This window comes from Helicoverpa zea, chromosome 26 (genome assembly GCF_022581195.2).
Source record: "Helicoverpa zea isolate HzStark_Cry1AcR chromosome 26, ilHelZeax1.1, whole genome shotgun sequence".
Lineage (NCBI taxonomy): Eukaryota > Metazoa > Arthropoda > Insecta > Lepidoptera > Noctuidae > Helicoverpa > Helicoverpa zea.
This window is the reverse complement of record NC_061477.1, coordinates 3,139,198-3,162,233: the sequence shown is the minus strand read 5'-3', so window position 1 is coordinate 3,162,233 and position 23,036 is coordinate 3,139,198. Positions and strand designations below refer to the sequence as shown.

Sequence of the window (23,036 nt, the reverse complement as noted above, 5' to 3'; positions counted from 1 at the left end):
TTCCTGCTGCCGCTGCGGCCGCGGAGAACCTCAAGCGGCGGAAATATAGTGGCCTTGTCGGTAACTATATTTTCGAACCGTTTGGGGTTGAAACCCTCGGGTCGTGGGGTCCGAATGAGCACACCCTATTTAAAGATCTGTCTAGGCGGCTGGTTGACGCTTCTCGTGACCAAAAGGCTGGCTATTACCTCGGACAAAGGATCAGCATGGCCATCCAACGAGGTAATGCTACCACCCTCTTGGGTACGCTCCCAGTTGACAGCGATGGGGATTAATTTTTTGACGCTTTTTAGATATAGTGTTTTTTTTTACTGTTTTACTATATAGGATAGTTTTTTTTTTTGTGTTGTAAATATCTATGTATATAACTATGTAAATAAATATGCGTACCTATTATAATTACAAATAAAAAATAAAAAACTATTCAAAAATATATTTATTATGTACATCAATAGAAAGGAACTCTGTGAGATAGAAAACATTAGTTCCTTGAAATAATCCCATTTCATGCACTTTCTGGCAAGCAATCTGCTACCTATATTATAAATTAATTAGTCTTATAATATATTTTTTTTTTTACATTTACAACACTTTCGAAGTTATGAAACTATTTCTAAATATTACCTACTTGTTAGAATAAATATAAATTGTTTTGTTCAAGGACTTAATTAACTTAATAATATGTACTTATTTCTTATAATAATTTCACGGAGATTCCATAGTCTTGTTGTTGTCATGTATTTTCTTTTGAAAAAAAAAGCACCCTGCATTGCTCTTCGCAGTCGGGTAAAAAGAGGGTAATTAGCCACACGACCCCTATTTCTTTTTATTTCGTCACATTTTGCTGTTGTTACATTTTATTTTACAGAATTAATTAACTATGACGATTTATTTCTTATAAATCAGCTGAATATTAACAGAATACAACATGAAACTAAGATGGCGGACGCACACATAGTTTCCCGCGCTCCGCTTGACAGTTCGTTGAGTCGTTCGAAAATCTGCGCTTGCGTTATGTTGTACGCTTCCGGTTCCGTTTCTACTAATATTGGAGTTATTTCCGAGTAGTCTGCTGTTGAAGGCTTCGTCCTACCGGCTGGGAAAGAAAAATAAATAGGTTTTCAGGGGCCCGATTCTCCTAAGTTAATAATGTCAAAATCGAGTAGAAATCGAATCGCAATAGCAGTTTTAACCATATCGGGCATTCTGCTACTAATAAAAGACCAATCGCATTCGATTGACATTTGATTGGTGTGCGATTGGTCTGCTATTTTGGTGATTTTGGTCCATACGGTAGTTTGCTGTGCGATCATTTTGCAATCGTAAATCATTTGCAGACAAAATGATTCATTATTGAATGACAGAAAAGGATAAAAACATTTATTTCAAAGAAAAAATAGCGGAATGCCACATACACTTCAATCGTAATCGAGTCGGGATCGGATCTCAGTCGAATCGAGTCGAACGTGAATCGTATGACGCTTAAGTAAAATTAGGAGAATCGCGGCCCTGATGTTGTACAATGTTTAGCATCGTCGTGTCTGATTGCCATCTTATCGGGCTATGAGTGCTATGACAGTGAAGGAATAGTAAGTGCAGTGTGCACCTGTGTCTGCGCAAATGCTTGTGCACTATAATATGTCCTGCGCAGTTGGCTTCATCCGACATTCAGTTTGGGCGGCATAATTTACAATGCTTGGCAATTTAAAAACTAATAAATTAAGATTATCTCACCTCCAGGCTCAGTAGCAAAATGTAAAATCGATGATGGTTTACTCCAACCAAATCTGAAAAAAAACACAGAATTAAAAGAATAGAGTATCAGAAGAAGATAGACAGACTGGGGGCACGGAAGTGGGGAGACTGGACTGGGGGCACCACAAAAGGAAAACATATTTTATCCATCTTCACACTTAGTCAGGATCTCTATGTAATAATAAGAATACTACTCTGTGCTCGTTATTATATTATGTTTTAATCTTAGCTTGTTTGAGTGAATTCTTACCTATTTCTAGACGTAACGATAGCTTCGTACACTGTAGACGGCGTTAATCCTCGCACTGTGTAGATGGCGCTGTGAATCGGACCTGGAACAAAATAGGGACTATTACACTACGATTTAGTGTTAGCGGGAAATTCAAATATAGTCTTTTGATAATATTCTACTTACATTAGATTTGAAGCATGATCTAATTTGGGCTAAAATTATATCTTTAAGTGATTTTCAAAGACTTTAATTCCGAAAGTTCTATCATTTACATGTTTATCGATAAAAGCTTTTTTGTTTAAAAGTAATTATATTTGAATAAGCATTTGAATTGCATGAACTTACAGAGTTGAAAACTTGCTCAAGTCTTAGCGGGGGCATGGTAGTGCAGGCGCCAAGTTTGAGTAATAAACTTACTACAACGCCCTTCGAGTAGCTTTGTGTGCTGAACTTTGTTAATAGCGGTGCAAAATGTACAACGAAATACTAGTGGGGCATCGAATTGCTTCGGGTAGGTACCTAAGCTAAATTGTTTGACGGGAACTGTATCTAATCTATATATGTACCTTAACATTATATATAAAGCTGAAGAGTGTGTTTGTTAATTTCACGAAACGCTGGTCCAATCCGATTTGAAAAATGTTTCAGTATTAAATGACCTACTTATCGAGATGGGCTGTATGCTACATTTTTACTAGGTGCGCAAAGTAGTTGCCACAGGAGGCGGCAAAAACTGCTCGTTTAATATAATTTTACCTTCACTAGAGTCTCCGGGCACTATGATCTTGCTCCACTGGTTGGCGGGCGGCTCGGTTGTGAAGGCGTCGGGCTCCGGAGACACTAAGCGTCCGTAGTATGGTCGAAGCCAGAGGTTGTACTCTGCAAGATTATATTTTTGTGTTAACGCTTATTCTTCTGTGTATGAGAAGAGTCCTGTGCTGGGATTATAATGACTGATGATGATTAGCTATCATGAGATCTGTTTTTCTCACTTCCAACACAAAAAAGAGCCTAAATATGCCTATTATATTTTTTGTTGTTTATGCATGAAAAACAAAATCAAGGAACTTATTGTGGTGGTGATCAGATTGAGTTACTTCGTGAAAGACTAAGGCCGCGAACGCACAGGCAGGTGGCTTGCTTAGCGCCTAGTGCCTAGCGGCTTTCATCCTGGCTATTCGACTAGCTAGGCGCCAAGCTTCAGTGCAGCCGGTCGCGTTCATTTTAGAACGTTCGTTTTACTGAGCTACTCGCTAGGTGACGCGCTAGACACTAGGTGCTAAGCAAGCCACCTGCCTTGCGTTGTGTGTGCGTTCGCGGCCTAATGTATATAATTACGTTCGGTGAGAAATATACAACAACAAGAGTCTTATTGCTAGTTTCCCCGGTTATTGATAAATCTCTGATAGCCTATCAGAAACTTATGTGACAGATTTGGTTTGACAACTTTTGGTTTTATAGTCTCGGATAGCAAAATCTGGCAGAAATTAAAAGCAATCTTTATCTGGCAGATAACTAAATTACACTTTGTCAGTAACTAGTGAAACCGGGCCTTACAGTTATAAGTAAATAATAATCTTTGGAATACTTACCAATGAGAGTGGAATAGGAGTCCACCTCCCAGATGAGAGTGAAACTGGTGGATGTTGCTTTGTTCAATGTTGCGTCCACTTTGAACGATGCTGCGTTTGGCACACCTACGCAAAACCAAAAAAACTTTATTACCCGACTGCCAAGAAAGAAAGTTGATGTATGTTGGATGTCTATGGATGAAGTCTGAACACAGTTGGAAAGGAATTACATCTAAAATTATGAAGTCACTGTAGGAAGTCATTAAATGACCTCTCCCGCTGTGGCTGCAGCGTGAGGGAGTGTCTGACTCTTACTGGCAGAAACCCACCATGTTCCTTCTTAAGCCCTTTATGTACCAGCGCCGCGATAACTCGCGCCAACAATCCCACAGCCCCGGAATCCTCTCTGCCGCAGGTTTTTCTGTTCATATATTCAAAAAGACTACTTAGAGTATAAAACTCACCAGTAAGCTTGAACATCAGATCCGCCATGCCCAGCTTGTTTTCCGCGCGGAACGTGTAGTTGCCGAGGTCAGACTTGCGAACGTTACGGAAGATCAAGTGATGCACGTTGTCTTGTACCATTTGTACTATCCTGTAAATGTATAGGTTTTATGTTTATAGAGTATAAGCAATAAGATTTATGTATTATGTAGGTATGGTTTTGGTTCGTTCATAATTAATTGTGGCTTTTCTTCTATAAACATAAGCAGTGTCTTACATGGATCGACTGCCTATCTGACCTCCACAACCAGTCAGCCGGGCAACCTACCGGGCAGTTGTCACATTTCCTCGCTTCAGACTATCCTAAACAAGTACTTAGGGCAGTCAGGGTCCACAGTATAACGTCTCTTCTGAGGAACTCATTATATCATACATAGCTGCCCGCACCAAGTTATGTTGATGGAAGCTCACCTACGGTCAGCTTTCTTTATACCTTCGCCTTCTGAGGAACTCATTATGCCTTAGATAACCGACCAAAGAGTTACTTACCCGTTCATCAATCGACCCTTGCGACCATTATTTGATCACAATATCTTCTAGAATCTAGATTTTCTGTCAATGGAATCTCACCTATCATCAGTCTTCACAGGTCTGCCATCCCTGTACCAGGCAGTTGTTGCATGTGGTACCGCAAACTCCAATGTGGCTGACAGTGCAGCTCTCAGCCCCACTGCTGTGTGCACGTAGGTACGGGACGATGTCACAACTGGTGCATCTGAGAGTAAAAGAAAATTGTGGATTGTTCATGTGGTTTGGTTTTGAAGGTGGATGATATTTGTTGAGATATGTTTTATCTCTTTGTGAAGAGTGGGTGTAACTGTTTAAAAAATATCAGGGTTTTTCAACATCACTCCGTTTCAGATAATTTCACCCTCGAATAATTAAAAGCTTATAGATTTAAGAGGATTATTTTCAGTTTATTCAAGGTTATAAAATGATGAACCTCTTTCTTCGTTACTAGTTTTATAAATAAAAGTAACTTTATCTGACTGCATAGGTTACTTTTTATCCAGTTGCAGGAAGTAGTTCTCTCGGAACGCGGGTGATAAAAGAACGTATATATTTATTTCTATCTTGTCCCTGTATATGAACTTCCAAGCTTTATGTATGTAGGTACTCCAATTTAAAACACCATAAAATGTTTCATGGTTCCCACTCTTTCGAACCGGTGGTGAGACTGGTAATCCTAATAAAATCCCGAGATAATTAATTAACAAAATACCACGTACCTTGTATAACAACAGTGATCGTAGCCCTCGCCGGTTCACCAACACCATTATTCGCGATACACTCGTACACTCCCGCCAACAAGCGGTGTTCTGCCCTGAACCTGATCCTCGATCTATGTTCCAGTAACGCCATTGGTCCACCCTGTTGGAAATCTCAAGGTTTACAGATCATGATAAATAAGTTTTTGTCTTTGAACTTAGTAAATTGACTGCTTACGCAGATTTTGTTGAGAAGTTTTGCTTGTCCAAAGTTGGGTTACGAATTCACGACAGTCAAAAAATGTTAAAAAGAACACTATGCAATGAAGGAGCTGACTTCAGAGCGTGCTGTATTTTAAATCGTAACAACATTTTATGCGTCATCAGTAGCTATAGGCTAGGCACACAATTACCACGAAAAAATAACTGTGTCCTTTTCTAGAATAATATAATTTCAATAGGTAGTCGTTTTTAAGAGCTGCGTTTAACTCTTTACATTAGTCTCTTCTTAGTCTCCTCTTCGTTTCCAGTATTTAATTTTCATTTAACTTTGAAATAAATGTCATCTCAATTGATACAGATTTTTACCATGCAGACGAAACATTTATTATGGGGCCCTGCGATTTGTTTGACGCGACTTGGCGGGTGACACTCCCGTGCCTCCAGACATTACATTTAAGATTTATCGCTACTTACATTCTTCCTCCAATCTACGATAGGGGGCGGTGTACCGGTGGTCTCACAACCGATATCCACGTAGTCACCTTTACGGACTTCTAGAAATCCATCGGCAGGGATCGTCTTGACTGTTGGGGAATCTGCAAAATTATATAAAATGCTGTGTAACAAGCATACATTCTTTCCATATTTTTTTCCTATTTCGATATCTCTAGTTAGGTACCATACTTTTATGTCGTCATTAATATTCGATCATTTATTATCTACAAGTTCTAGAGTGGAGACCACGCCTCGGCAAACGTAGTGTAGGACGTCCTCAGGCACGGTGGAGTGATGACTTGCGCAAGACGGCTGGCAGGAGCTGGATGCGAGAAGCTGAAAATCGATCTCAGTGGCGTGCACTTGGAGAGGCCTATGTCCAGCAGTGGACTGCGATAGGCTGATGATGATGATTTATTATCACATTTCAGACAATCTATGTAAGTAGATAGGAACTTAGGCACATGTTTGCAATTTCGCACTCCGTTTTCAGAATTACTTACTAGTTAGTTCTATCACAGGTTCTATGCTTATTAGGTATAAAAGTAAAAATGTTGGCAACTTACATAGAACTTCTATGGAGTGCGTTTGTCTGATGGGACCCCATGGCTCAGGCCTGATGATCTGAAAACAAATTCATCATGTCATGTCAAGCATATAAGAATGTACCGGCCGGCCGTTCGAATTTTGACATTAGCCCCACACAATATATAAAGTTAAATTCATACCTCTATTCGTATCAACAGTAAGTCTGACACCAGTCTAACCAAGGGGTATTAGGTTGCCCGGGTAACTGGGTTGAGGAGGTCAGATAGGGCAGTTGCTCCTTGTATAGCACTGGTACTCAGCTACATCCGGTTAGACTGGAAGCCGACCCCAACATAGTTGGGAAAAAGGCTCGGAGGATGATGATGGTTCTTATCAACAGTAGAATATTGAGAACGGCCGTTAATCAACATAAGGGATAACTGCGTACTTTAAATTGTAAACTTACTTTAATATTAAACCAAGAAACAATTTACCTAACCAGATATCAAATCACACGCACATACTTGACTAATTAAAATCAAAATACAAACCAAGAACACCATTATTCTTAATCAACATTCTTTTAAAATACACACACGGACAATTCAACAATTTACCATGAAGCAGGGTGGTCCGTTAATTAGTGCTTTGCTAAATACCGCCCATTGAGCTAACTAAGAACTTCCTTTTACATAAGACGGTAGGTAGTTATACTAATTTTAGAATTGTTTTTTTTTGTGAAGATTAAGTTGCTTGGAAGTGGGTCATGTAGTGGTGTAGTTTGTCAAATTACGTCTTTTAAGTACTTAAGTAGTTTATACATAAATCTAGATGTACTAAAGCCGACACGACAATTCAGTATTTGAAACCTAACTAGTCGAATTCAATACTTTTAATGAACTGTCAAAAACGGTTTACTTTCTATGCAATTTGCTTTTGTATGAAACTATGGAATATGTCGTCACAGATTTTAAGATGCTTTGCCAAATGAATATGATAAAGTATTTTATTTTGGACCTAATCAAATACCCAATTTTGTTACTACTCAAACTACTACACAGGCTTACACCAGGTAGAGGTTTCAGCCGCTTTCAGTGGGAAATACTCTGCGCACCTGGATAGAAAGACTAGCCTATTGCTGTCCTCGATAATTGGGCTATTTAACACTGAAATTATATTTCAAATTGGATCAGTACATTATAAGAAGGCGCGCAAACAAACTCTTCAGCTTTATAATAATTAGTATCTAGCTAGATACTATGAATCATAGAGTAGTGTTATTGAACTTTTAATTGTACTGAAATTGAATTCTGCTCAATGACAACACTGAATTGGAAAATGTGTGTGTATGTATGTCACAAAATACCGGTCTCAGTAACAAAAGAGTTAGAACAAATTGATTAATTGCATAATTGGACAAGCTCGAGATATAAACTGAAACGGACATGGCTACTAGTGCAGAGAGCGACGAGTCTAAAATTTTATCGATATTTTTATATATTGATCTACATTTTATATTTCAATAGTTTTCTATGAGAAGAGCATGGTATGTTTGCCAAAATCTAATGATGCTAAATATGGTATACAGTTATCCAATTAGAAATGCTGTCTTCAAATTAAGCCCGCCTACGTACCTTGTGCAGGGCAAAATTTTGTGAGTACCTATTGATCGAGTGTGCCACCAAAAATTCGATCAAGGTTACTTACTATGAAAGTTTATTAACTTAACTGTTTTTTTTTTCAGGTAAAGGTATAAAATGATTACAAGATAAAATCACACACGCTGTCTAGACTGCCGGCTTTAAGCGGCCGTTTCGTAAATCAAATCTCTATGTAATGTCGGAACTAAACCTCTTATAAACTTCAGGGGCTTCGGAATAAGGTGTAAGTTTACATAGTTCACTGCACTGGCCTAAATATTTAATCCTAAAACAACACAAAAGTGTTTACCTATTTATACATGTTTTAAGGGCATTATAAACTGTACGTCCCGGCTGTCATTGAATATCTTTGGCAGTCGTTACGGGTAGTCAGAAGCCAGAGAGGCTGACAACCAGTCTTACCAAGGGGTATTGGGTTGCCCGGATAACTGTTTTGAGGAGGCCAGATAGGCAGTCGCTCCTTGTAAAACACTGTTAACTCAGTTGCATCCAGTTAGACTGGAAGCCGACCCCAACATAGTCGGAAAAAACTCGACATATCGATAAGGTCAATCAATAATAATGCGTCGCATCACTAGCAACAAATTAAAAATAGTTAAGATCGAAGGGCGGTCGTCTTTTCATCAGTTTAAACTAATTGATATACGCAATGAAATACTTTTTGTTGTTGTTACGTTTGCAATTAATTGGTAGACTACAAAAGAGTGTTCAGTCAATTTCTTGGGAGATCGTTGTGCTGCTTGTTCATATTTTACACTGAAACCTTTTTCGAAATCGGTCCCTGGGTCTGAGATTAAACAAACAAACTATTTAGCTTTATAATCCTACTCATATGCTAATTTCCATTAGCTACTTACTAATATTATAAGCTTGAAAGAAGCTACTGATGTGTAGATGTTTATACCACTTTCATACAGACTACAGAGTGGATTTTAATGAAACTTGGCAGCCATTATTATAAGTACATCATAATAACATACAGGCTACTTTTTGTCCGGCTGCATGAAACAGTTCCTTCAGGAAACGGGTGAAACTGCTTGCAGAAGATAATTTTAGCTAACAGATTAGTAGATACCAAGGAAAGTCCAAGAGTGAGTTGCGCCATTCAACTATAACGATACCAGCCTTAACCAGTCAAGTCGGTGATTTGACAACGGAACATGGATAACTATTGATTATTGGATTATCATTATAGACATACAGCAACTATTGCAATAATCTTACCTCACAAGTATAGTCAGCAGTGTCTTCGGCTTGCAAGTCGTGAACTTGGAGACTATAGTTGGCGTGCATCCTCACTCTAGGCGGCAGGATCTCGTGAGGAGTGTGGCTGTCTCCTGGTAGCTTCTTGTCTTTACTATACAACAATCTTACCTCACAAGTATAATCAGCAGTATCTTCGGCTTGCAAGTCGTCAACTCGGAGACTATAGTTGGCGTGCATCCTCACTCTAGGCCGCAGGATGTCGTGAGGAGTGTGACTGTCTCCCAGCAGCTTCTGGTCTTTACTATGCAACAATCTTACCTCACAAGTATAATCAGCAGTGTCTTCGGCTTGCAAGTCGTCTACTTGGAGACTATAGTTGGCGTGCATCCTCACTCTAGGCGGCAGGATCTCGTGAGGAGTGTGGCTGTCTCCGAGGAGTTTCTTGTCTTTGTACCAACGGACCCGGAGCTTGCCTTCTGTAATATAAAGATTGGAATTTGAAAGGGCTTATGTAGATATAGCTAGCCTGCGTGATTTCTTACTGTTTGGGGAGAAATGATCCAATAAACACTAGCTGTTATGAGTAAGAGCCCCCGTAAAACTGTAAACTTAATATTTCGATCTGCGGTCAAGTATCAGAGGCCGTTTGGAAGTTGTTGACGTTGAGTGACTAAACCTGCAGCTAAGTCGATAAGAAGAAGAACAAAAAAATTAAATAAGGAAGGTGAATATGAGACATATTGGGCGGTCATTGTAAAATGGAAAATCAATTTCAAAGCTAGCAAGAAATTTGTCTATTTTTCTGTAAACCAATAATCATTATCACTACGAATATTCTAAAATGTTTGAAGACAGGCAGAGTTACTGACTAAAATACAGAAAAGATTTTAATGAAGCGGTTCGGTCGACATTTGTGTGATGAGCATGCTTGTTGGCCGTGGTCTGGGTGTTACAATATGTATTTATTTTGTATATATGTAGCTATATGTAGTTTATCAGTTGTGTTAGCACCCATAACACGAGTTAATTAATAACTTATCATGGGGCTAACCGACCGTGTGTGAAAAACGTGTCCCGACATTATTTATTTTATTTATTTATTTATTTAATAGCCCGAGAAAGTACATATGCTAATTTTTATTCCGTTGCTGCCAATAGCTCCCTCCGCACGTGGGTAAACCCCCGCAAACCACATAATACCAACTATAACTGCATTTAATTCATCTCCAAAGGACCCGACATTGAAGATTGGAAATCCTGTAAGGAATGGAGTACAATGGCTAAAGTTGAAGGGGCCACGTCAATAGGCAGACAATTGGCCCACAAAGATCAGATCTACGCAGCTTCCTGTATGCTGTTAACAAGCAAGGAGATCGACTTGGAGTGAGGAATGGTGGAGAAGGTAGTTCTAGAAGTAAATGGAAAGATCTTGGTTTCTTTATAAGATTTTTTTTTTCGAAATGAATATTTTATTTAGATATTCACAGAACTAGTATTTTACAATTATATTTAGGTACATTTACATATTTACAAAAATAAAAAAGGGGAAAAATTAAAACTTTTCGAAATAGATTTTTTTTCGTGATAGAAAGGTAATCTTGGTTCGAGTATACCTACATATATTTATTATGATCGGTTATTAAAAAAAAATATTTTTTAATTCAATACAAAAACACGTGGACATCATTAGCGATATCGGCTTTCATGCAATCTGGATAGATTGTTTCCGTTTCTGTGGTCATTCCCGTTGGATACAGATTGAACAGTATCCAAGTACATTTTGCCAAAATCTTCCTTTATAAAGGATTCCTGAATATTTAGTTTCTGTGATAATTCCAACTATTCCCATCGTACAAAAGTGCACTATTTTTAAAGCGAATGTAGGTAAGGGACAAGATTCATTAGTTATTATTAAGGAGTGAACAATAAATTGCCCAAACAATGCGCGGCTTGAACTCAAAGGAGTGTTACGAAATATTAATTGCTTACGATTAATGACCGCGTTTTTTACCATCGCAAAGAGTATTCTGCAATGGCAGACATCGGTTAAGAAGTATACGTTATGTTCCCATCTTTCCCCAAAACGAATAAAAAGGACAATGCTATTCTTTGTATGGAAGTTGGGCTCAAGAGTTGCCCACAGTAACTGCATAGTGTATTATGTTCCATAGGCTTATAATAGGTCCCAGACCGAAATATTTCGAAATCTATCCCAGGAGTGCTGAGAAAAACTGGTTTGACTCTTATTCAATACTACGAAAAATATGCTTACGAACTCTTAACTATTCCACTTTTATTACCTTAATTGAAATGCATTTAATATTAATCGACAAATACGAGGTATTGAACGAGATTTTTTTTTACCGACTTCAAAAAATGGAGGAGTTTCTCAGTTCGTTTGTATTCTTTTTACGTAAGTACGTGCATAACTCCGTCGTTTACCAACCGATTTAAACAATCATTTTATTGTTTAAAAGGATTTACTTTCCAAATAGTTCCAGGGTCCAGGGTCTGGTGATAGAAACCTTAAAACATTATGGAACTCTCGGAAATTGTAAGCACATATCGAATAAAAACTTGTCAATCGGGTATATGTCTCCGACACCACAAAACTGTGGAGGTTAAGACCTGACCTGGGCTGCGGGTTGTTCGAAAGAGATACCGCGGCCCTGGTACATAAAAGGCCTATGACGGAACACGACGATTTTAGTCAGTAAGAGTCTGACACTCCCTCACCGCTGCTAACCCACAGCGGGAGGGGTCATTTGATGATTTTACGTCGCTAAAAAAAAAAAAAAAAAAAAAAGACCTGACCTGACGATGGAGACGACAGTGAGACGAGGGAACTCCTCAACGGTATCTATTTACTACCTCGTGTTTGAGTTTATTTTATTCGTCTTGATAAGATTTTTCCATTGCCATTAAGGATATTAATTGCATGACGCTACTCGAACTTAGGACTGATTGCGGTAGATAGAGACTGAAAAGCAAGAGAAACAACAATTACCTTTAAACGTCTATTTCTGTTTTTTTTTTTTTTTTATCCTGTTAACAGTGAAACCACTATCTATCTGAATGTTATTTCAAGAAAAGAGGTTGTTAGGTTTGTGGCTGCTTAAAATGGCTTGCTAACAATGGCTGGCTAACATTAGAACTGGTTTTTCTCGGGACCTCTGGGACCGATTTCAAAAATATTTGGATTCCGTCTTAAGAGTGAAGTAAAGAACCTATTCTAACCATTCCCACTACTGGGCAAATGGCTTGGACTTTATAAAGTGACTGATCAAGTTTAACATTTGAACCGGTTTTTCTCGGGACCTCTGGGACCGATTTCCAAAATATTTGGATTTCGTGATAACAGTGAAGTAAAGAACCTATTCTAACCATTCCCACTACTGGGCAAATGGCTCAGGCTTTGTTAAGTGACTATCTATGGAGAACATTTGAACCGGTTTTTCTCGGGACCTCTGGGACCGATTTCAAAAATATTTGGATTTCGTGTTCAGAGTGCACTATGGAACCTATTCTAACCATTCCCACTACTGGGCAAATGGCTTGGGCTTTATAAAGTGACTGTTCAAGTTTAACATTTGAACCGGTTTTTCTCGGGACCTCTGGGACCGATTTCCAAAATATTTGGATTTCGTGATAACAGTGAAGTAAAGAACCTATTCTAACCATTCCCACTACTGGGCAAATGGCTTGGGCTTTATAAAGTGACTGTTCAAGTTTAACATTTGAACCGGTTTTTCTCGGGACCTCTGGGACCGATTTCAAAAATATTTGGATTCCGTCTTAAGAGTGAAGTAAAGAACCTATTCTAACCATTCCCACTACTGGGCAAATGGCTTGGACTTTATAAAGTGACTGATCAAGTTTAACATTTGAACCGGTTTTTCTCGGGACCTCTGGGACCGATTTCCAAAATATTTGGATTTCGTGATAACAGTGAAGTAAAGAACCTATTCTAACCATTCCCACTACTGGGCAAATGGCTCAGGCTTTGTTAAGTGACTATCTATGGAGAACATTTGAACCGGTTTTTCTCGGGACCTCTGGGACCGATTTCAAAAATATTTGGATTTCGTGTTCAGAGTGCACTATGGAACCAGCTGAAACTACTCCCACTGCTGGGCAAACTTTGAGCCCACACCCTGGCATTGTCCTTTTAATGTTGATTCGATCTCTGCGCACAATAAATAGTTGGGTTGATTTTTTTACTATTTAAATTGCGGCAACTAAATTATGCGACTCCGTTTTATTTATTTAGCATTTTTTTTATTTACTTAGTAGATTTTTATGAGATTATCTTGTTAGTATTTTTTTAATTTACTATATTATTATTTTCATATAAATATACCTATGTATGTTTAGAGGTAAATTCAAGATTAATCGACTTTGGATTGAGCACCAGCTAAAATCACAACCCCAAATTTTGTCGTTTATTAATTCCTCCACATTTTATTTACATAAACACAATTACACAAATACCATATCCACTCTATCACGTAGCTCGTTACACGATCTAATCTTCCTTCTCCGACGTGAGGAACACAAAAATATATCGCTTTTGTGACCAAATGATTTATCGATACACATGGGGGCACATTTATACTATTCAATCTCTTATTAAAGTTAGGAATACCGGTTATGGAATAATAAGATTTTGTATTTAGTAAGCTTTAGTGAAGATTGTTTTAATGGGGAGCGGGATTTTGACTTTGAAAGCCATAAACTGGTTACCTACATTTTAAAATGGAATTTTTAGAATTGGGAATGGAGTGGTCATGTTAAGTAGGTAATTTGCTCATGAAACCATATTATCTATCTCTGGGATTGCACACACTGGTAGTAGGAACTAGTAATTTGTAAAGAAACCTTTCAAAAAGTGGATAGTTGACTTTTAAAACCGTATTGGAGTTTTTATAAACTGGTTAGCCTAACTGCCTAAATTGAAGGTTGTTTGAAACTAGGAATGGCCTCTTAGGCGCTTTGCTCATGAAAAAACTATTGCAGCAATTGGCACATAGATTTTTACATAATTATCAAATGGGATTGCACACACTTAGGTTGGGTAGCTAGCAATTAAAAAAAACCCTTACAAAAAATTTATAATTGTCTGACGCGTCTAGCCGAGGCAACCACCAACTTTTTGAAAGGTTTCTGTATGGTAAATAGTCGCCATGAGTGAGCATTATATATGAAAAAAGCTAGTTGTTGCGTGTTGCTCCATATGTAAACTGCCTTAATATCATGATCAGGCCCGCCGTAAGCGGGCGTGCAGCGCGTGCACAGCACGCGGGCGGCACGTCCTAGGGGGCGGCAAATCTAGCGAGTTATCACGTTATATTTAAAAAATACAATATCTTTTTACTAATGATTTGATTTCAATATTTCCGAACTCAGCAATAGCGCTAAGAATATTACTTATACTGCCGGTTTCAGTTAGGTACATCTGTTGAAAGGACATTTTCAAAATTAAAGATTCTTAAAAACGATTTAAGATCAACCAGTGGCGTAGCGTGGGGCAAATGCTATTTAGGGGGCGGCAAAATTAAACCAATAAAATTTCGGAAAAAGCCGCCCTAGCTTTGGTCGTCTCCTATCAATTTTGACTGTTTCACCCTTTGCATCCCCAAAAAAATTCGCGCTCGCTGCGCTCGCGGCTCCATGTCACATATCGCATTTTATCTTTGTTTAATTGTTGAGGCATTCAATTCCGAATAAACATTTTTCGCACACGTCCGTTAGGGCTTTTTATGATATGTTTACTTCATGAAAACTCTAAGGAAAAAATCGCGCTCGCTTCGCTCGCGGCTTTTGCACTTCACTTCTGTGCATATCTTACTTTTTGACTTTGCTTTGTTAATTTATTTACAGTGATTTTTATTTGTTTTGTGTCCTTTAAAAATAAAAATTTCGCGCTCGCTCCGCTCGCGCTTCCTTACATATGGAATGTGTCTTACAATTTTTCAACGGGAAACCCACCAAATAACGTATTTTACTGACTTTAAATATTGTTATAGATATTTAAGTGCGTTAGTTTAAGTTAATCACAATCTTTCAATACATAGGGGCCACTTGGGTAATGATTGCACTGCATTGATGCCCTAAGCAATTGCTTATTTTGCTTATGGGCTAACCCAGGACTGCTTAGGGCTTAGGTTACTCTGAACATTTCAAGTAAATAAAAAGTTATGTGTAATGTATGTTATGTATTGCAATAGTTATTTATCCAAAAGTAGGTGGGTTTTCTGCAATTAGAACGGTGCATGTACATATTTTTTTCTGTTGGACAAGTAAGATGGATATGAATGGGCGGGGGGTCCGGACCCCCTGGATCCGCCAGCCCCCCCCCTTATATATTTTTTGACAAAACGTATGTAGTCGTAGGGCGGCATAATCAGTTTTGCACGCGGGCGAACAAACAGCTAGCGGCGGGCCTGATCATGATGGATATGACGGATGAGTTTAGGCCATTGCTCTGGTCGCAATGTCGCATACAATTTGTGTGTTCCTTTATAAGATGAACAAAAGCAATAGTAGTAGGTTTATAGACATCATTGTATTTTACTTCTGTTAACTTTAAAATGATATCTAAATGGGGGACTGGTGAAGCGGCAGAAATATCGACGACCAGGGGCCCGATTCTCCTAATTTTACTTAAGCGACATACGATTGACGTTCGACTCGATTCGACTGAGATCCGATCCCGACTCGATTACGATTGAAGCGTATGTGGCATTCCGCTATTTTTTCTTTGAAATAAACGTTTTTATCCTTTTCTGTCATTCAATAATGAATCATTTTGTCTGCAAATGATTTACGATTGCAAAATGATTGTACAGCAAACTACCGTATAGACCAAAATTACCAAAATAACAGACCAATCGCACACCAATCAAATGTCAATCGAATACGATTGGTCTTTTATTAGTAGCAGAATGCCCGATATGGTTAAAACTGCTATTGCGATCATATTGCGATTAGATTTCTATTCGATTTTGACATTATTAACTTAGGAGAATCGGGCCCCTGACGTAAATATCCACTATTACTTTTGTAATCAAAAGTAGTGTTTTTTTGTTTTACGTGCAAAATAATTTTGAGTCCTTGTGTGTGCATAACTTAACTTACTTATATCAAACTTCCCTGATTTCAATAACCTATCTATTTGCTTACTAGAGATAGGAATTAGACTTTCCTCGGATGAGATTAATATCAACATTCCAAAAATTCAAAATAGATAGGTTATTAACTAATTAAACCGGATATACGGCAGTTCTAAAACGAGGAACTGCGGCAGATTACAAAACTGCCGAAACTCGTGTAGCAATTGGCGGTGAGCGCGCAAACAATACAGTTAGTGGGTCGCGTCAATAAGACGATGCCTAGATCACCCACGAGGTAGGAAGCTGGGATATGAACGAAAATTGGTTTATCTCCCTGTTTATAATGCACTAGAGTCCGTAGGGTACCTATAACAAAATCCCTTTTTGGTGACTGCGGGGTTGCTCTCGCGAGTTACCGCGGCTCTGGTACACAGAGGGCTCAAGAAGGAACATGGTGGGTCAAAGTGGAGTCTGAAACTCCCTCACGCTGCACCCACAGCGTGGTTATTTGATGATTTTAAACCAGAAATACAGGCCGGCCAAGTGTAAGTCAGTCTCGCGCATGAAGGGTTCCGTACTTCCGTATCATTATCTTCAAGAAGAGCAAACCCATTTATTTACCTACATTTATATATTTTATACTTGTATTATTCTAGTTTTCAGTATCCGTTGCTGAGACAGACGTATAGCAAAGTCTTAATAACAGGGTCCCGTTTAAACCTTTGGGTGGGTACGAGCGCCTAAAAAGTCAGTTAAATCATCTCCCTAGCCTTTTCCCAGCTATGTAAGAGTCGGTTTCCATTCCACCAGACACTGTATAAAACTCATATTACCCACTGCAACATTGCACTTGAAAACGAACATTATACTTACCTAATATAATACCTACAGTCAGACATTAGTGCTCACCATGATGTCATAATGCCATGAACCGTATGCACTCGCGCATGTTTGAAATACTTTTCTTATTTAGCCTCTTTACGTTATTAATTGAGATAAAAATGTGTGTTTACAACGTCGTCCGTTTTGTAGCATTTGCACATCTGTGAATGTTAATGTTTTTTATTAATACTTACTGCTTTAGTTTTACTGACTGCCAAAAATGAGTTTTTTATTGATGTTGTCTTTCGCAATAATAATAAACGTTTTACGATAAAAAAAACATCTACAATTTTAAAATCCATTTTTCGATGCATGGCATAGGGTTAACAAAATAGAACGGGTTAAAATGAAGAAATGGTGAGATCTCCATATCTGACTAAAAACAACAACATTCGATACGACATGACGACAAACATTCATACATAAAAAAAGTTTAATTTCTTATTTTTTAAGTCGGTGCATACGTTTGTTATAAATACCTACGTAGTTATTTAAAATTAAAGCAACCCAATCAAAATCTCAAACCTATATACGCTATGGTACACAACTAACAAGCTTTGATTACAAAAATTAAGTCCATAGCGTGTTTGTTTATATTACAGCTACAGTTTAAAGTGAATTATAAATCATTATAACAATAGTGTGTAATAAGGCTTAGCTATAATCTATGGGAGCAATTTGTTATAATTTATAATGAAATGTGGGCTGTAAGTACATATTGTTGGTTTTGTTAGGATTTGTTCACCTGGGTTATTTTTTTTGTATAATATTATAAATACGAAATTAACTCTGCTTGTCTGTCTGACTACTGAAACGATTAAAAAAAAGTTAAATAGAAAGTCTAGTAGCTGAGAAACTATTTATTTTCTTTAACTTAAGGATGGTTTTTCCTTTATGAGAAAACACAAGATTAGATAATCCTCTTGTCTATAACTAGCCTAACAAACTCCAATAGGTAAATACTTAATCATCCATTTAATATTATAGTTCCGTGGCCTATGCTTATCGAAAAGTTAAATACATTTTAAGTGTTATAATAACATAATTATTTATTTATATGGTATGTTTGCTTTAAATAAATTAATTTTACATTTAAATAAATTGGTGTACAAAATTGACAATCGGACCGTGGGAAGTTGTGAACATATGGCCTGAGACCGCTGGAATAAAGTTACTAAGTACCTAGCAATTTAATTTGATGTGTTTTTGCCAGAAGATACGTAATACCATTATGATTATGAACAATATTTAGGATTCAAATTAATTAATGTTAGCTTTGATTATATAAATGTCAATGTTAGGTAGTTGTAACATCGAAGATCTGTTATTAAGTAATTTCAATAAAATGCAAACTCAAAACATTGGAAAACTGGATAGTTTCTGGGATCTAGACCATTTTTCTGGAAGCATGTGAATACATTACCTATTTCTGCCTACTGTGACTGAAACCACATGAAAAAGTACACAGTAAACAAAAAAAAAAGCTTAAAATGAAGATCATTATCAACCGTCATATTTAATTTAATTGACAGATCCAACAGCAATAATAGCACTTAAAACATACCGTAAACAAAAAAACAAAATGGCCGATATAAAGATTGTATTCTTTGATAAAATACACTCAATTCTTCATCACGCATCAAAATAAACAATACTATTAACATTAGCATTGAATAAAACGTTATTTTCTTTGAACTAAGGTTCAAAATGTCTGATTTATTTAATCTGTTTCAAAAGTATTCCCGCCTTTTCTAATGCTAATGATGGGATAGGGTGAAAGTACCGGTTACTGGCCTTCGTGATGGCCGTTACCAAAATCTATCTGTTATTAGAGATAGGAATTTAACATTACTTGTACGTAGGGCTGCCATCCGTCCGGGTTTCCCCGGATTTGTCCTCGTTTGGAGGCCGTCCGGGGGCCGTCCGGGCGGGGTTTCAAGAAGTGTCCGGGGAAAACCCGGACACTTTTCATGTAAGAAAGCACCTCATTGAATTTAAGTATATGTTAATAGTAAAGGGATTACAAATTAGGTTCGGGGGAAAAATGCGATTTACACCAAATGTCCGGGTTTTTTAAATGTTTGTCCGGGTTTGGCGAAATTCGAGATGGCAGCCCTACTTGTACGTGGCTAACAGCCTTATTACAAAAAGTTAAACATCTGTTGAACACTTGTCTAAAATAATGTCGCTGCAAGATAGACCTTATTTTAATGTCATAATCTGACATTTTTAGACAAGTGTTCAACAGACGTTTAAAAGTTTTTGTGGTACGACGGTTAATGGTCAAGTCCTATATCTGGTAAGCGAAAGAATAGATAGATAGGATATTGGGATCGGCCGCAAGACACTTGTCTAAAAAAATGTCGCTGCAAACCTTACTGCAGACCTTATTTTAACGTCATAACCTGACATTTTTTTAGACAGTTCAACAGACGTTTAAAAGATTTTTTGGCACGACGGTTAATGTTCAAGTCCTACTTACCTCTGGTAAGCGAAACAATAGATCGATAGGATTTTGGGGTCGGCCGCAAGTCTATTAATAGAAGAACAAGGATTCAATTGCTTAGATCACGAATGTTTACGTTTCTTTGTGTTTAGAAGAGTTAATTATATAGGTGTATTGTTTGATTATTTTGGGATTGTTTAAAAGTTTTCAATTTGAAGTTATGTACTTTTTTGTTTTAGAAGTAGGAACTGCATCTTTACGTGGGTAAGTACCTACTTCTATCTTTAGGCGTTCTAGATTGATCGTAGGTATTATTTTAGTTGCTCTTATTATATTTTATTCAACTACAAAAATTGATAATGAATGGTTCCCTAGCCACATTTTGTATTATTCGAAAATCGAAGTAAGTATGAAAATGGCTTTTAAATATAAAATAGCGTTCCTTTACGGATTTGTTTGAAAAAAGATAGTATCTTAAATATTGTGGTACCTACCTACCTTTATTTCCTTAATTTATTAAAAAAAAAATTGCCATCCATAAAATGGTAAATTAACCCTACAAAAATTCTGGACTCGTAACTTTCTGACCCGACAGCTGCATATAATAGGTACGTCCATTCAATAAGACGTCATATCGCATGAACTTATGAAAGCTCGCTTATAGAGTTATAGTAGGAAGACAGCTCGTGTCAAATAAGTTTGCTGCTCTGAAGTCGCAAGTGCAGTACCTACTTAGATTTCATGCGTTTTACCTGTTGCTGAATCAAATTCGGCTCAGCAGTTACATACAAGCTTAACGCTCCGAAACTACAGAACCGATAAAAAAAATCTTTCACTGTTTGGAAAGCTATTCTTCCCAAGTAGGTAACAATGGCTACATTTTTTCCCGGTAATGGTAGTGTTTCGTGCGGAAAGCGGGTGAAACCGCGGGAAATGTGGTAGTGTTAAAAAAGACATAGGTATAGAGAAATATTGAAGTGGTAACCCAAACTGTAGAAAAACAAACTTACCATTTTCATCAATATAGCAAGGCAACAGAACTGTGTCATTTTCATAAGTTTTCACAGTCACTGGTATGCTTTTAAACGGTTTCTCACTTTTCACCGAGTTTTGTATGAATATAAACAGTAAAAAACATGTAAAACACTTCATTTTGATCATGTATAAAAATATCTATCTGTTTCAAAAAGAAAGAAAATAACGATTAAGAAAAAACATTTTTTTTTTTAAACATCGAATGCCTAAGTATTGCCGAAGCATTTACGATATAAATATTTTACACTTAATACAAATCCTTAATTAAAGATAAAAGTAAACTTTCTCAAATCGTTTTTAGCAAAATTTTACATAGGTAATCTAACTCCATGATTCTTAGGTTTACAACTTTCTAAATTAACATCTTGAATTTAAAAAGGCAAGAAAAAGCGCGCGTCAAATTCAATTTTGGAACAAATTAAAACTATGGTAAAGAGGACGGATGTGCAGTGACTAGCTCAGCATTTTTTTTATTTTTGTATTGTCCATGTTTCGGTTGTTGATACTTATAGGATTTACGCTCTACCGCCTGTACTGTAGCACTCTGCAGTTAATTAGGCTTTTTGTAACTAACTTTTTATTTAGTTAAAACCGCCTTTTTATAGTCACGCTAATATCAAAACTTTTCTTTTGCGTTAATACATTATCTTAGAGATGTATGGACCTAGGTTTGTAATTTATTGTGAAACCTATCAAAACAAACTATTTTAATTATCATTACAACGTTTATAATTCTATATTATTCAATTGAAATTAATATTACACGTCCACCAAACCACTTTAAAACTTTTTTATTGAAATTAAATCGTAAATAATGAAACGGGTTATCAATTTGATCGTGAATCCGAACGCGCGTCTTGGCGGGAAACCGAAATGGAACTGTCATAGTCGGCGCATGCGCCCGGCGACTCCACGATTATTAACTGTTTAGGGACGGGACACAATGAGGGTTGGAAATAAACTTTAACTATGGTAATGTTTTTATTATGATTACCTATTGAAACTTAAAAATATTTTCTGTAATGATGAGGGAACACCTTGTATAATAACAAATTACTTCTCATTCTCAAATGATACACTGTTTCGACATTTGAAACATAGAATCGGTCTTTATTAAGGTTCCTTAAAGAAAACCTTTTTTTATTTGCTCCTGTCAAGTGCTAGAAAATCTTCAAAATTTGTATTTCTCATTTCCCTACTAAAATGTACGAGAAAAAATATATTATATGTACCTACTATTTCTGCACACATCTGGGGCCCGATTCTCCTAATTTTACTTAAGCGTCATACGATTCACGTTCGACTCGATTCGACTGAGATTCAATCCCGACTCGATTACGATTGAAGCGTATGTGGCATTCCGCTATTTTTTCTTTGAAATAAACGTTTTTATCCTTTTCTGTCATTCAATAATGAATCATTTTGTCTGCAAATGATTTACGATTGCAAAATGATTCTACAGCAAACTACCGTATTGACCAAAATCACCAAAATAGCAGACCAATCGCACACCAATCAAATGTCAATCGAATACGATTGGTCTTTTATTAGTAGCAGAATGCCCGATATGGTTAAAACTGCTATTGCGATCATATTGCGATTCGATTTTGACATTATTAACTTAGGAGAATCGGGCCCCTGAAATCTATTATTGATAAATAACTGTGTAACTGTTTCACATGGTTTCGCCTGCGTCCTGAAGCAAAGTTCACGCATGCGTATTAATTCAGATCTGTAGGTCTTGCGATAACTAAAATGACATACCAAGTGACGTCACCACGACTCCCAGTCACAGTGTATCCCCATCTTAACAAGAATCCAGTCAATTAATGTATCACCTTTAATTTAGTAGAACAAATGAAAGATGTGCTCGTAAGCTTATGACAATTACCTATTGCATGGATCAGTTACGAGGAAGTCCACTTACGATATTGTATGAATGTGCAACTTTATGACTAATTTTATTCAAGGTTGCCTGTGTTTAGTCCAATTTTTTTTTATGTGATATCATCATATACTCCCCCGTTGTGGGTTAGCAGCGTGAGGGAGTGTCAGACTCTTACTGACGAAAACCCATCGTGTTCCTTCTTAAGCCTTTTAAGTACCGGGCCGCGGTTACTCGCGCGAACAATCCCGCAGCCCCATATTAGTCCTGAAAATTATTTATTTCTTTGTGACT

The 23,036-nt window shown here is 37.3% G+C and overlaps 1 protein-coding gene across 1 annotated transcript; it reads right to left on the bottom strand.

Annotated features, from left to right (window-relative positions):
* Nucleotides 1-418: 418 nt before the first annotated feature.
* LOC124643005 (neurotrimin-like) lies at nt 419-21,732 on the bottom strand. The gene is made up of 13 exons (XM_047181839.1): nt 21,621-21,732; nt 20,833-20,999; nt 9,701-9,858; nt 6,554-6,611; nt 5,967-6,088; nt 5,292-5,433; nt 4,633-4,777; nt 4,023-4,153; nt 3,580-3,684; nt 2,744-2,866; nt 2,006-2,087; nt 1,735-1,787; nt 419-1,096 (listed from the first exon to the last, which is right to left on the bottom strand). Exons 2-13 carry the CDS (start codon nt 20,981-20,983, stop codon nt 903-905), a joined length of 1,464 nt encoding a protein of 487 aa, XP_047037795.1. The 5' UTR covers nt 20,984-20,999; nt 21,621-21,732; the 3' UTR covers nt 419-902.
* Nucleotides 21,733-23,036: the final 1,304 nt, after the last annotated feature.

Coding starts and splice junctions, on each gene's coding strand:
- LOC124643005 (XM_047181839.1), bottom strand. CDS start 20,983: ATGATCAAAATGAAGTGTTTTACATGTTTTTTACTGTTTATATTCATA. Junction 6,089..6,553: donor GCACTCCATAGAAGTTCTAT/GTAAGTTGCCAA, acceptor ATAATTTTGCAG/ATTCCCCAACAGTCAAGACG. Junction 4,778..5,291: donor GATCACTGTTGTTATACAAG/GTACGTGGTATT, acceptor TTTTACTCTCAG/ATGCACCAGTTGTGACATCG.